Source organism: Mus pahari, chromosome 19 (assembly GCF_900095145.1).
Source record: "Mus pahari chromosome 19, PAHARI_EIJ_v1.1, whole genome shotgun sequence".
Lineage (NCBI taxonomy): Eukaryota > Metazoa > Chordata > Mammalia > Rodentia > Muridae > Mus > Mus pahari.
In genome coordinates, this window is record NC_034608.1 from 32015564 (window position 1) to 32030494 (window position 14931).

The following is a 14931-nucleotide window of genomic DNA, read 5'->3' on the forward strand; positions in this document are numbered from 1 at the left end:
ATATGGCATGCCTGAGGTTTCTGGTGTGATGTCTTTAGCAGATTGGTGCTAGGGCACAACTTGAACTGACACAGCTGAACAGAAGATTTCTGGTGGTCCGTTTTCTGTATCTCTTCCCACAGGGACTGATCTATTCCTAGCATCACAGTTCTTATCCTGAACAAGATCAAGTGTGAGCCCTTCCCAGCCCCAATGATCCAGAGTCCTAACTGGGCGTGCTGGCGTGTGAGTTGGGCCTTAGATGGCCATACTCTAGAGTAAACAAGTCTTAATTAGGCATGCCTGGGTGTGATTGGAGCCCTGACTGGGTATGTACCAGTGTGAGCTAATCTCAGATTAGGTGTGCTGGAATATGAGATCAATCCTTTGTCTTAGTATTGTCCAACTGTTTATGTTTTGTTTGTTTGTTTGTTTGTTTTGCTTCCAGATACCTGTGGTCAGGGCAGCAGACATCCCATACTCCACTCCTGGGAGTTCCCTGTCAGACAAGAGGCCAAGGAGCAGGGTCTTATCTTCCTTGGTCCACTCCATACTCCTTTATGGCCAGTGAAGACTGACCAGTGACCCAAGCCAGCTTCACCCAGTCATGGGAAGCCTCTGGCCTAAGTTTTTGACCCCAGAAAGTCCCCAGAGAAAAACTCATTGCTCTCAAAGCCAAACTCCAGACTTTTCTTCTAATGGGACTGACTCCCATTTAACCCAGTAGAATTAAAAAGGGAAAGAAAAGAGTGAAAACCAAAGGGAGAAGAGAGGAGAAGGGGATGAGGTGCTCAGCAGTATCCCTCGTCCTAGTGAGGGGTTTCCATGCCATGCTGTCAGAAACGCCACCTGTCATGTGCGCCACCACCTGTCTGGTCTGACATCGATGCCATCCATCTTTATCTGCCACCCTACCTGTAGGGAACCTCCTGTACATTGCTCCCCTCTGGGAATCCAAACCACTCCACGGAAAGAATAAAACATCTGCTTTAATTGCCCAGTAAAATACATTGCAAATCGTTAGTATCTTATAAACAGAAACATTAAGTTACAAATCCAAGGTAAAAAGAAGTTCAGTACAACCTGCCTGCTGTGTCCAAAGTGACTTTTGTTTCCATTCTCTACTACTATGGTGTTCAATGCTATTATGTTTCTAGATACAGAGTAAACCTCTCAACAAGAACAAAGAGAGAAGGGTACCAGAATGTGTGGTTGTGTCCTTTAGCAACATCTGCCCATAGAGCGCCCCTCTCTCAGCCTCTGGAAATGCAGTTTGGCACAAGGCTCCAGCAGTCCTGTGGGGGCTAAGCTGGTGCAATCTGTCTTGTCTGTTTCAGGACCCTCCCACTCCAATCAAAAGTGGTTCCAGACATTGGCATGTGTGGCCTGTCAGGCTCACAGAGACACAGGCATGTGGAATACCACGTTTGGCCTTTATTGCTGACGGTGCAGTCTCCATCTCGAAGCTCTGTCCCTGAGGACCCTTTGGCTTTGTGAGAAATCAAATACTGTTCCCTTTGGATCTCCCTGGGTCATCCCCTTTAATGCATATTGATGTTGGTATACCACACTGCCTTATATCAAAATGCTATTTAAAAACAATCCTTTAAAAACATTAAGAAAGACAGCTTGAAAAATGCACAGCCTTTGAAAATCTTTCCCAAACTTTCATCAAGGTAGCAAGCACGTGGATTCTCGTTTGAAACCTTGCCCAGCATCCAGACCTGTGTTCTTCGAACTGAGGGGTGATGGTCACCCAGAGAAGACTGGGCTCACAGCCCTCCCTCTCCAGGGTCTCTAAGAAAAGGATCCCATGTCCTCAAAGATAAAAAGAATTTTTGTACCATCCTGTCCATCCTGGCCACAAAAGCAACCCTTTAGCCAGGGACAAATCAACATAAGCTAAGGAGAAAGGCTGCCTGCCTGCCGGCTGTCAGGGAAATACTGCTTCTACTGTCCCAGACAGGGATTCAGGAGAACGGCAAGATTACGTGTACGTCTAGGGCTAGGACCAGACTGCTACATGTGTACGGAGCCACAGAGACCAGCAGGCAAGGGACAAGAAGAAGGTGCACCCTGACATGAACAAACCAGCCGTGCCTCTGTGGCGAGGGACTGGGCTGCGAGGGAACAGGTTTAGACAAAGTCCATACTTCGCTAATATTTAACAGATCCCTGGATCCCCATACAACTGAAGGAGTAGAAAGACGGATGATCATACATTCCAGGATGGCTCAGACCACCTGTGCTGGCAGCTACGGGGAGTGCACAGCCCAGGCAACAGTTCCTGCCGGGGAAGAGCATGCTTGACTTGCGGTGGCCCCACCAGCTTGGTAGGACCCGTGTGAACATGGTTTCTCTCCATGTATGCCTTCTGCCTTCTTTTATCTGCTTTTTCCCCCTGCTGCAGGTCAACAGCGCCGATCTGGGAGGTGCTGTGACCTTAAATGGAATGGGTGGAGATCTCAGACTGCTGCCTGATGTAGTTCTGGAAGCTCTTGTCTCCAATAGGGTGCTCCCTGGGGGGCGAGCAGAGAGGAGAAAGTGAGGTCCTGCTCCCAATAACCCGACAACCACTGTGCTTTTAATTGTCTTTGTGTTGTCTGTCACTGTGCCGCACATTCACCATAAAAAACATGGTTTGTCACGTGTGTACATGTTATGTGCGTGTGTATAGAGCACATTTAGAACATACATATATACATACATACATACATACATACATGTGGGCTGTGGGTTCTAACCACATGTGGCACATGAACACAGACATATGCACATGTTAGTATGGACATATGTGGGCTGTGTACACATGTGTGTAATGCATGAAGTATGCATCACATGTGTGTAATGCATGAAGTATGCATCACTTGCAGGATGTGGGCATGTATTCTGGGAGGGCATGGCTTTGTCTTCCTGTGTGCTGGTAGATGCTCTATGCTGGGACAGGGCCCGGAGCACTGTGGGTGCTTGGCAGCTGTTGCTCCATGGTGAGAACACACCCCACCTCCTACCATGAGAAGCGGAATGAAGCTCCTCACTCTTCTCAGCCCGTGAGCTTTGGACCGGGAGGCTGACATGCGTGTTTAATACGATCAGAGCAATGTTTCCAGAAGGTAAATGTGGGCCACCACAGGTGTGTCCAAAGGGGTCGGGTAGCATGGTGAGACTGGCTGGGATCCAGTGCAGGTCAGTCAGAGTCAGCCCCATCTGCAGACGCTAACCCTCAGCCCCGTGAGTATCTGGGGATAAGCAGGACGTGGGCCACGGTGGTCTCTAATGCAGCTGGGATTGGATCCTCTTACTGTTCCTGTGCATCGGCTGAGGGCATATAGGCTTCTGGGCTGCCCGTGGGTCACCCACCATTTAAGGGCGATGCCACATGTACTTCCGGAGAAGTCCCCGAGCAGTCCTTGGGTGGACATAGTACCACACTACCTGCTGAATGTGGGTCAGGAGCTGCCCCAGCCTTTATGGAGCTGAGCTTCATCTCCAACTCTTCAGCTGTAAAGCTTGACCCACCTGGGGCCACATGGCCAGAGTTGGAGGGGCAGAATGTCCCAATCCGGCTTGAGTCCTCTATCTATACCCTCCTACCTCAACCAGGGACAAGAATGTGCTCGGCTTAGTGACCCAGCACTCAGAGCTCCCGGTGGCCGGAAGAGGTGGCCAAGGGTGTGTGTGATGGCAGATGGGTGGCCCCAGGTTCCTTCTAAGGCTTCAAACTGAGCTGCTGGTGGGATGGAGCTAGCGTTCTGCACACCACAGAGCTGGGTACCTGCTCTGCAGCAGACAAAAGGCTAAGGCAGGCCAGGCCTCTGAATTCCATGGGACCCCAGGACCCTCCCACATGAGGTGGATGCTCACTGAAGTCCTGATCTATCAACCCCAGTGGCTAGGGAGCACGCCAACACTCACTGGCTCCCGTATCTCGTCTTCTTGAACTTGTCTCTCCTGTACTGCGCGTGCTCCTGCTCGAGGGTTCCCACCCCAGCGATGACCTGCTTCAGCGTCTTATACGTCTCCTGGGGGTCGTCGATGACGAACGTTGAGTACTCCTCCTGCTCAGGGCCGTCGTACACAGACTTGCTGCCGCAGGCCTCTGCCATGCACAGGGTATGCATAGAGGGGAGTGTCAGTACGGAGTGTAGCTCAGTATTCCACTGTCCCTAGCCACGCCATGTCTCTGCATTCCCTCCCTCAAAAAAAAATCTTTTTCTTCCCCTCAGAAAAGAAAGGGGCCACTTCTGGGGTCAAACACTGTCCTGCCCGGAGGACCTTGGGGTGAGCTGCAGAGTCAAGGTCTCTCCAGTTTACGCTCTGAGACCTCATATCCCAGGCCTCAGTATGGTCTCCAGCCGGCTATGGCGTGAGCTTCACATTCATGAACCCGTGTGCCACCAGCCAAGCCAAGTGAGGTGTCCACACCTACACACTGGGCTCAGCTCTCTGCGGGGGGGCTATCGGGATGAACTTCCATTCTGCGTGTCTACAGAGCCTGACACATGTCACTCACCAGAGGCTTCTGGCCAGAACACGTCAGCTCTGAGGGCAGCAGGAGAGAAGGCGTGCCCAGCAGTGGCCAGGGATCTCTGTTCTCTACCGTTCTCATCTTCTCCCCAGACTGCCTTCCTAATGGCCCCCGCTGCAGCCACGTAATGGCTGCTGGCCACCAGCAAGGACCACGCGGGCCCCAGAGCTGCCCTTATTCAGCTGGCCCTGACCTCCCGAGTTGGTATGCTATTCTGCCTCACTGTACAAGGCTAGGCCAGTACCCAGGCTGTGGTACCCAGGCCCGACCTACAATTCTGCATATGCCATGGAATGAAAGCTTGTTTCCCTTCAAAGTTATAGCTGAAGTTCTTGCTTATCTGGCTGGCTTGTCTCTCGAGTTAGAGCAGGGGTTCTTAGCCTTCCTAGTGCTGTGCCCCTTTAGTAAGTAAGGTTCTTCACGCTGTGGTGAGCCCCTACACACCAAAAATTATTTTCACTGCTACTTCATAACTGTAATTTTGCTGCTGTAATGAATCATAATGTAAATGTCTGTTTTCTGCTGGTCTTAGAGAACCCTTGTGAAAGGGCTGTTGGGCCCCCAAGGGGAGTTCAGCCCACAGGTTGGGAACGGCCAAGCAAAAGTTTTGTTGTATAGCTGTGATTGGCTTCCACTCAGTATGTAAATCATGATGACCTTGAACTTTCTGAGGTCATCCCGTTTCTTGTCTGTTGAGTTCTTGGATTATAGGCATGTGTCACATGTGTGACTTGTGTACAGAAGTCTTAACTCCTAAGTTCAGTATCAGGAGGTGGTCCAATCACGAGGGCAGAGCCCTTGTGGATGAGACTGGTCCCTCTGTAAAAAGGAACATCTTCCAGACCTTCAGGCATAGTGGGAAGTCAGTCTGCAATCAGAACTTCCTTTCCCAGAGTCAGGTGTGTGATGACCCGATTCCACTCTCTCCCATTCTCCAGAGCAGTAAGAAGGAGGTCTGTCACCATGACCATGAACAACCAGTTTATGGCAGTCCAAAGCAATCAAGGCAGAAGACACAAAAGATGAGAGCTGCCCTAGAGCTACCCAAGGTCAAGAGCAGTTTTGGACCCGCCCAGCAGGGGCTGACAACTGCTGGATGGGCAAGGCAGTTCAGGTGAGGGGAGAGCAGCGGCAGGGCCATGCTGCTGTAACACTGAGAAAGCGACTGAGAAGCCGTTCTGCTCAGGTCTCACACAAAGAGGAGGCCATCTTAATATGACAAAGAACTTGGCTGAACTGGGTTTGGGATCTGTTCCGTGCAAGACAGAACTCGCTCATGACACGGATACTCAGCCAAGGAGGTTTCTCAGTGAAGAGGCGGAGGAGGAGCAGGCTGCTCCTACTGTGGGGGAGAGGGAAGTAGGTCAATAGAACTGCTAAACAAAAAGGACCTGGGACACGCCTGGCTTTCCCATCCTGCCTTTGGAAGGAAGAGAATACCGAGGGGCTAGCCAACCCCAACCCAGCAAAATCAGGGTGGCGCAGGCTACAGACTCATCTCCTTATCTCAACAGAGTCTGGCGGCAGGGGGGCAAGGCAGGGCTCACTCAACAGAAACTGCCAGCAGGGACTAAGGGAACAGTGGACAGGGTAGAAGGCAGGCAGGCTGCATGACAGCTTGGGCCCTACAGGACTGGACCAGAGAGCCACCGGCTACTGCTATACATAAAACAGGGATGGAGGACTTGAAAGGCAAACCAGAGATGGGCAAGGCTGCCCTCCACTCTGAGAGGTCAGCCCTAAAGCTGACCCGGGAGAGGAAAAGAAAAACTGGTATAAATGAGAACAAATCAAGTAAGGGAATGGGATCTGCGTGGAGTGGGTGGGGCAGCGGTCTAAAGTTATCTGGGATGAGAGTATTAATGAGCGATTATGTAGACGATGTGTGTGTATGTGTGAGAATACCATGTTTACGGTAACTAAGGTGGGAAGACCCACCCACTATGGGTGACACCATTCCCTATGCAGGAGATTTTGAATGCATGGGAACGTGAGTTCAGCTCTGGTGTGAATACCCTGATTCACTGCTCTCTGCTGTGGATGTAATGTGACTAGCTGTTTTAAGTTCTCACTGCTTTGATTTTCTGCAAGAATGGGCTATAACTTGGAGCTCTGAGCTAAATATTTTCTCCCTTAAGATGCTTTTGCCAGGAAGTTCTATGGGTACCAGGAAAGGAAGCCAGGGCATTTATGAAGCCGAATCTTCATAAATGGGAGCTGTGTGTCTGCAGACTTTAGCAAGGCCACTGGCATGGCTACACAGTGACTGATATGTAATCTGTGTGTAGAAAATGAGTAGCCAGACACATGCTTTTACTGACCAACCCTCCAAGAACGAGAACGAGGTGCTGGTCCAAGTTCAGAGCCCTGACTCAGGTGAACGTGACATTTGGAGACACGATGAGGGCAAGCCTCAGAGAGCCTGGCTGACCGCTGCACGGAGGAAGACTACGAGACACACACAGCCACTGTCTGCTCTGTTGCTGACTCAAGTGGAATGAAGTGACGGTTGGAAGGATTCACCTTTGATGTGTATGAGATGCTGGTACCCGGTACAGATGTCACCCCAGTCAGTCCCCAGGTCTGATGGGTAGTACGAATGATCAGTAGATGGACTTGCCCAGGGACATAGCATGGTGGGTGGGGCCAACTGTCCTCCACAGGCAGGTGCAATGTTGGCCTCCGGTACAGGCTCTCCCCAAGCCCCGGACCAAGTACAGCACTGGGTCACCACATTTCAGAGGGAATATTAAGGACCTACAGCAGGCACATGTGGATTGGCCAGAGGAGAGGTCATGCCACCAGAGGGACAAGGAAGCTGCCCAGGGTTTAAATAGCACAACTTCTAGCAGACTAAACAAGCTGTGGCCCACTGAGGAAGGGACTTTTGGGTTAGGTGGGAATAAGCCCCATAGGTGGACGAAGGAGCTTGTCTAATAGAAATGGGATGTCCCAAGGCATGAGGATGCTCCCGCACAATGGGCAGAGAGCGGCAGACTTGGGAACACCCAGTCCTAAGTGGGATGTCTTCACTAAACCTTCCTCTCATGACTCAGGAGACTATGCAGAAGAGGATCAGGAAAGACTGTAAGAGCCAGAGGGGATGGCTGCCACCATGGAACTGGTGTCTTCCACAACAGATCACTGCACACATGAGCACACAGAGACTGTGGCAGCGTGCACAGGGCCAGACAGGGCCCCAGTGCTGCGAGGGGATGTGCACACGAGCTCCCATCCCCAGCCAAGGAGCTCTGTCCACCTGACAACTGTTTGCAAAGGGAGAATTTGTTTTCTCCAATGAGTCTCACTGGGTATAGAAACCATGTCCAAGGGCAGGCCTTATGCCCAGAAGCAGACAGACAACGCAAATCAAACTCAGCAGTAGTTTTTTGTAAATTTTTTTTGTCTCATTTTGCTTTGTTTGGGCTTTTTTTTTTTTTTTTTTTTTTAAATCTTACCAGTCTTTTGCTTATATGACTTCTGATTTTGTGTTATTGTGTGCGTGTGTGTTCATTCCTTTTTTGTGCTTTTTCTTTTTTAATCTTGTATTCATTTACTTTATTTAATTACCTACTTACCCGTTTGTTTTCTAAAGAGAAAGTGAGAAAGAAAAAAGGAAAAAAGGAGTGGAATTGGATGGGTGGGGAGGAACTGGGAGAAGTTTTTGTTTAAGCAAAACAAAAACAAATTGTCTACCAACAAAACCACCAGGGCAGCACTAAGGTGCGGGGCAGAAGCCTGTAAGCTGCACAGCCTGACCTGCACAAGGCGTGGTACTGGATGAAGCGAGAGCCAAGGTTTCAGCCACAGCAGTGGATGGGCCCTTACTGTTAGGCCAATCCCTTACAGGCACGAAGAGTGAGAATATGAGAGCAGTTCTTGTCTATTTTTCCATCCATCCACTTTCCGGTCAATCCACATGTCTACCTGTTTGCCTTTTTATACATAGATATCTGTCTATCCCACTGACCCTCAGCATTATCCATTTATCTGTTTGTCTAGCTACCTGTATGTCCATCTATCAACTATTTACTCATTTGTCTATGTATCTACCCATCAACTTGTCCATTCATCTGTTCCATCCACCTGGACATCTACCCATCTGTCTGTCTATGATTCCATACAACCAACCAACCAACCAACCAACCAAACCAACTAGGCAACCCAACCAACCAGACAAATCAACCAACCAACCCAACTCACCAATCTAACTCACCAACCCAACTCACCAACCCAGCAACCAACCCAACAACCAACCAACCCAACCAACCCAACTCACCAACCCAACAACCAACCCAACAACCAACCAACCAACAGCTGTTGGCATCTCCTCTGCACCGGGCTGTGGTGCAGAGAAAACATCTTTTGTTCAAAGACAGTCACGGCATATAGCAAACAGTCGTGCGGTGATGAACAGTACTTGCAGTGATGGAAGCAAAGTTCAGGCTGCTGAGCAGCAGAGGCTGGGGAAAAATGCACAGGGAGAGCAGGCACCAGCCAGGCTGAGGGGGGCAGGCTTTCCAGGTTGAGGGAGGATGGGGACCCTGTGACAGGAATGGAGCTCCACAGTGTAGGAGAGCCCCAGGCTATGCAGCATTGCTAGAAGCAGCAGGAAGGCGCCTACGTACAGGTGCAATCACCCTCAGTACTCAGTACTCAGTACTGAGACCTCTACAGAGGCCCCATCCTCGCAAGGCTCTTACTCTGCTTCAGTTACTGTTGCTGGAGCTGCCCACAGCTGGCTACAGTTACTGAGTTATTGAGCGGCCTTAGGCCATGGCCACACGCATCCTCACAGTAGGCTCTATAAATGCCAGGCTTGCTGGGTGTGAAGATGTGACAGGTATGTATATGAATGTGAGTCCGTGCTGTGTTTAAGAACCTTGGTGGGCTGGGCATGCGCAGGTGCCCTATGCTGTCTGTGCACAGGTGTGCACATGCCTGCTACACTGTCTGTGTATCCCCAAGGCTAGTCAACACGGGGTGGTGCCAGGACAGCAGATGTGGCTGGGTTCCCATGGGCACTGGCATGAGGTCTGTGGAGATCCCACCCGCATCCTGTCAAGCGTACCAGTGCTACTGGGCCAGAGCAGGGGAAAGAGAAGGACCTTGGCAGGCCCACTTCTTGGCTGTATTGGACATTTTCAGTGGTGCACAGGGCCCATCACATAATCCCTAAGGACAGATGGGAGACCTCCCAACTCTGGGGTGGACGAGTGATTCACTTTCTTTGGTGGGTTCTGCACCCGTGCCTCTGAGTTACAGACCTCAAACCCTGCTCAGGCGACATCCGATTCATCCTGCCTAGATTGTTTGCTTTAATTCTATAAAGAAATTAAATCTTAAGGGTGGCAAAGTAACAGATACTTGAAACAACATGCAGTATGCCTGCATCAAAGCTGCTAGGCATCTGGCATATTCACATGTGCCCAGTCATGTGTGTATCCACATGTGAGCACACATATGTAACAATTGTGTATACACACACACACACACACACACACACCCCTCTGGAGAGCACAAGAGAATGAAATCTTTTGGTTGTGTAGATGCCATTGAGAAAGGCTAAAGAATTTGGAAGTTCACAGTTTGCATGTTAAGTTCTATCTGAAAATGTTATAATGTCCCACAGCCAGACTACTCTCATACCAACTGCTCCTAAAACCATGCCAAGCTCCCGGTCCCTAAGTGGCTTAACAGACACCCACAGGCACCAAGGAACTCCAGAGGCCCTCGAGGGACACTGCTGTGGTGATACCCCCATTTCCAACTCCCCACAGTGGGTGCCCAGGGCCCACACTCACCCTGCATCTTTTCCAACTTGCCCATGTACAGGTTAAAGAGAGAGTAGATACGCTCTGTTTCACGGTCCCCATCGATGTCCAGCTGGATGTTTGCTGGGAGCCCACTGTCCAAAGACAGCAAAGACAAAACGGTGAATGTGTTTTCTCAAACACTGGTTTTATGTTGGGGTGGGTGAGGGGAGGGAAACTTTGAACTCTCTAGTGATATGGGAAAGGGTCTTCTTGGGGCACATGGGGTAGGAATGACACATGAGTCTATGAATCCTCTCATCCTTGAAGGTTATGAGTGAGACTCTGGCTCCTGTCACAGCCTAAAGATGGAGGGAACCCTTGATCCCTTCCCTGGAGCGTTCTGGGAATTCAGGGCCACACACACAGATCTGAGATTCTGAGAAAAGGCCCTCCTGGGACCCGGGCGCTATACTAATGAAGCTGGATATAATGATGCCCAGGCTCTGGGAGGGTTAAATGATGGCCTGAGGGTGGGTGACCCTGAGCAGTTCTCCACCTCAGGCTTGTCATAGGAGGTTGACAGTGCTTCATCTAAGTGCACAAGCTACATAAGAGACAAACAAGGGACACTACTAATCTTCATGGCAGGAGGCCACCTACAGGGCCAGGAAGGCAATGGGCTGCCCATTTCCAAGAAGGGGATGTATGCTGTGATCCAAGCAGAGAAACCAGGCTTTGGCATCTGTGAGCTGAGCATGTTCTCAGGGATGCACAAGCCATTCATGTTCTTGGTACAAGAGACAGAGAACCCTGCCCAGGCTTCAGTCCCTCCACACAAGCCTACTGCTCCTGAAGACATCTCTGCCCCAGGCAAGACTTAGAGACCTTGGAGGCTTGCAGCTCCCAGCAGCTGAGGCAGAGCCTTTTGGAGGAACACACCAAGGGCTCCCTGCAGAACAGCTCTGTGCCCGTGGTTTCTGAGTAGGTGTTTGCTGCACCTTAGTACCTAACCGGACTCGCCTGGTGCAGTGCAAAAGCCAACAGCTGGGCCTGTAGGAACAGGGCTGTGGAGCCGTGAACCTACCCAGTGCAGGGAGTGCAGCCGGTGGCCGTGTCCGAGGAGGCCCTGCAGCAGAGCCAGTGGCCGTTCAGGTAGGCAGACGGGTGGAAGACGGTGAGCCGCTTCTGGTTGCACTGGCTCACTTTGGTGAGGATGTCGATCCAGTCCTTGGCCTCCACACAGTTGTTGGCCTGGATGTACAGGGCACGCTCTGGCTGGATGACCTGGAACATCTGGGCATGTAGGATGGGATCAGGGGCTATTTATTAGTCCAGCGGTGCCAGGCCATTTGCCTAGCTTCTGGTAGGTTCTACCACTGGGCCAGGTAGAGGAGGAGGTGGGGTGTATAAGTGCCCAGGTGGCAGCGTCCCCGGGGCCTGGGTATTCAGGGTGGCGGGGGAGGGCACATCACCAACAGGAGGAGGAGGATGACGACAACAGGAGGAGGAGGATGATGACGATGAGGAGGACGAGGACTAGGATGAGGAGGGACTACATGCTAGGTTGGAAGGGACCATCACTCACGTTTTTCATTCGAAAGGACTCCTCCTCTAGCCTCTCCACAGCCAAGATGTTCTCGATGGGGATGTTGCAGAGCGGCTGATCACCTACAGCAAAAAAGGTGTGAGAGCCAGCACGCCCCAGGTGTGAGGCTCCCCGAGGTCCAGCGGTAACTGTCCTTCTCAAAGGCTGGGAAGATAGGAAGGCCGTGGATACGGGGCTGTGGTAGGCATGGGGCTCTCAGAGCACATGACGTACACACAGGCAGGGCCTTGGAACCTTGGGACTATTTAACACTGGTGACAGTATCTCACTCACTCGGGCCCACAGGAACATGGCCCACACCGTCTCCAGCACTGTGGCACACAAGCCAGTTTAGACCTAGGGCATGGCAGAGCCATTCAGCGCTCTCCCTATCACAGAAACCTGGGACTCTGTTGTCCCAGCCCGATAACGTACAAAGAGGCCGGGCTAAGTAGGTCTCCCCTAGGCCTTTCCTCTTTTCTTTATTGAATCACCACTCTGAGGCTCTGCAGGAGCAAGATAGACTCAAGAAGGGTGCCTGGGGCAGCGATGCTACAGACAGTTGAGGAGATACAAGTTCGGGGCGGAGGGTCTGCGGTACCAGTCAGCTCTGTACCCTCTGGTTCTATGGGGGGATGCGCAGAGGCCCGAGGCTGAGTCTCTCTTAGGTCTTATCTGCTACCCAGGCTCCTGTGACAGTCGGCCCGCACTGTTAACTGGCAGAGGCTCCCAGCCTTACTGGACCCTGAGGGAGGGAACGGAAACCCTCTTTACCTTTGCTTTTCTGGTAGGTGAACTCGTGGTTCGTCAGACGAAACCACCTCTTCTTGAAATTCTTCATTCCAAACCGTTTCCTTCCCTGGGCCCGCTTGATCATGAACCTGTCACAAGAGGCACATGGCATTTACTGAGTGTTCTCAGGTCAGGGCCCACGCTACTTCCAGATGCACGGTCATAACAATCCTCCGTCCTCACGGGCCACGGGTGGGCAGTGGTACTAGAACCCTGGTCCTCGGTCCTCACGAGCCACGGGTGGGCAGTGGTACTAGAACCCTGTCACTTTACTTCCTAGTGCTAAGACGGAAGATGAAGGGCTCACACTCTTGGTTTTTGAGCAGTTTTACCTTCTATTCGTACTTTCTTAGAAAACACAACTTTCTTCAACCTGTAAACCTAAGGGGTTTGTGTAAAATTTGTGAACACAGCATCATTTGGAATGTTGGACTTTACTGTATAGAGGAGTAGGTGTGTGTGGCCCTAGGTGGCTATACGGAGAAGAACCTGTGGATTCCTTGGTAATAGATTCACATAAATCTTCATGCTCAGTTTTTTGACCCAAGTACCACCCGCAGCAGTAATGTTTTCTAACGCCACCTGTTTTCACTCTGAGGTGGAAGAGGCAGTCATTCCTGGTGGTTAGAGATCAGCTGAGGCTGTGATCAGGTCCTCTGGCCTCACCTAAGTAGGACTGACTGAACCCAGTGAACATGCTGAAATGGGCAGAGCTGACCTCCCAGCTCTGTGTTGGCAGGTAACGGACGGAGGAGTGCCGTGGCAGAGGTGGGAGTGATGAGTCCTCTAATCACGGGGCGCCACAGTCACCACCACACAGGGACATAGATGCTGCTGCAGTTAACCGTGTAGGGTAGCATTCGGCCTGAGGATGTGACCCTCAAGAGGAACAGGTAGTGCTTCCTTCTTGGGTCAAAGTCCAAGACATCAGCCTGACAGTGTGTTGGCAGAGCTGGAGAGGGCACATGTCTCCTGCAACCGCCAGTTACCCTGCAAGTTTGTTACCACCGGCATAAGGTTTGTAAGCCGTGTACACACTGTGCTAAGTACTATGAGACAAACCTGGGGCTTTGAGGTTGTGAATGAAATGCATATCACATGGTATCATGAATGTATTGTTGAATACCTGATTAAAGTAGAAGGTGATTAAAAAGGAGCAAATGCAGGTAGGGCAGCCTGATGGTTACCTACGGATGGCCCAAGCTTGAGCCAAAGAGACACAAGAGGGCGTGGACCTAGCCAAACAGTCTCAACTAGGGGCTGGGATCTGGGATGTGGGCAGGGCTCATGGGAAGCAGGCATGTCTGTCAGAGTTGATGCAAACAAGGGCAGGATGCAATCTCCAGGCCCCTCAGGCAGGACTGTGGGGTGGAAGGGGCGGGTGGGAGGGGAGAAGGAGGGGGGGTGAGAGGGGGAGGGAGGGGTGGAGAAGGAAGTCAAGTATACAACAGTCTCAACTGTCAACTCCTTACCCTTCTTTAAGCAGGATGGGCTGCTCTATGCTCTTGGGGTCCCTTCTCCCCGAGGATGAGATCAAATCCAGGAACTGAGGTAGGAGGAGATCAGATCATTAGAAGAGGAACCGTGTGGGCAGTGTCTTTTGCTGCGGAGCCCTAGCTGGGATGCGAAGACTGCCCCTGAACCCAGTGGAGAGATCTGGGGATGTGAGTCCTAGGAGAGCTGCAGTGGGGGTGGGGGGGGGAGAGGGGTGTTGCTCTTGTCTCCGGTTAGCCCAGTCCACCCCTCCAGGTCTTGTCCATCTGCTGTGACCTTGTTGGGACTGTCATCAGGAGCCATGTGTGTGCTAGGAAGGCTACTAGAGCTTCGTGGGCCTAAGTCAGGTTCTATTGGTACATCCTGAGGTCCTGACGGGAGGAAGGTGTTAGCCCATCCGGAACCCCACTAGCTCCGCCTGGCTAAGGTCCCCAGCTCTGGTGTGTGACCGATCCATTCCTTGGATTCCCTCCATCAGTTGAAGGTCACCCTGAGCGGCTTCCCTTTCCCTGTCTGGGACGTTTATGATTTCTAAGAAAGAAGTTGTGTAGGGTGCGTCTGAATGGCAGAGCAAAAGCCAAGCCCAGGGTCCTGAAGTCTCTCTCTACTACGTTGGGGCTCGTGCAGCACACATGGGCATTGAACACACAGTCAACATGAGACCTGTGCTGGCCAGTTTTGGTCAACCCAACACAAGCCTAGACACATCTGGGAAGGGGAGACTCTCAGTTGAGACACTCCATCAGATTCACCAGTGGGTGAGTCTGTAGGACACTTTCCTGACTATGACTGATGTG

The 14931-nt window shown here is 51.4% G+C and overlaps 1 protein-coding gene across 2 annotated transcripts in view; it reads right to left on the reverse strand.

Annotated features, from left to right (window-relative positions):
- Positions 1-948: 948 nt before the first annotated feature.
- The window catches only part of Rasa3 (RAS p21 protein activator 3), a 117010-nt gene continuing 103027 nt past the window's right edge, over positions 949-14931 (reverse strand). The window contains exons 18-24 of one of the 2 annotated variants that reach the window (XM_021218794.1): positions 14113-14186; positions 12623-12729; positions 11849-11931; positions 11348-11556; positions 10312-10415; positions 3895-4078; positions 949-2498 (exon numbers count right to left, since the gene is read on the reverse strand). In XM_021218794.1, the coding sequence (XP_021074453.1) occupies positions 2423-2498; positions 3895-4078; positions 10312-10415; positions 11348-11556; positions 11849-11931; positions 12623-12729; positions 14113-14186 (837 nt within the window). In that variant the 3' untranslated portion in view covers positions 949-2422. The remainder of the gene's footprint in view (positions 2499-3894; positions 4079-10311; positions 10416-11347; positions 11557-11848; positions 11932-12622; positions 12730-14112; positions 14187-14931) is intronic. The other variant, XM_029531755.1, reaches the window with a different exon arrangement.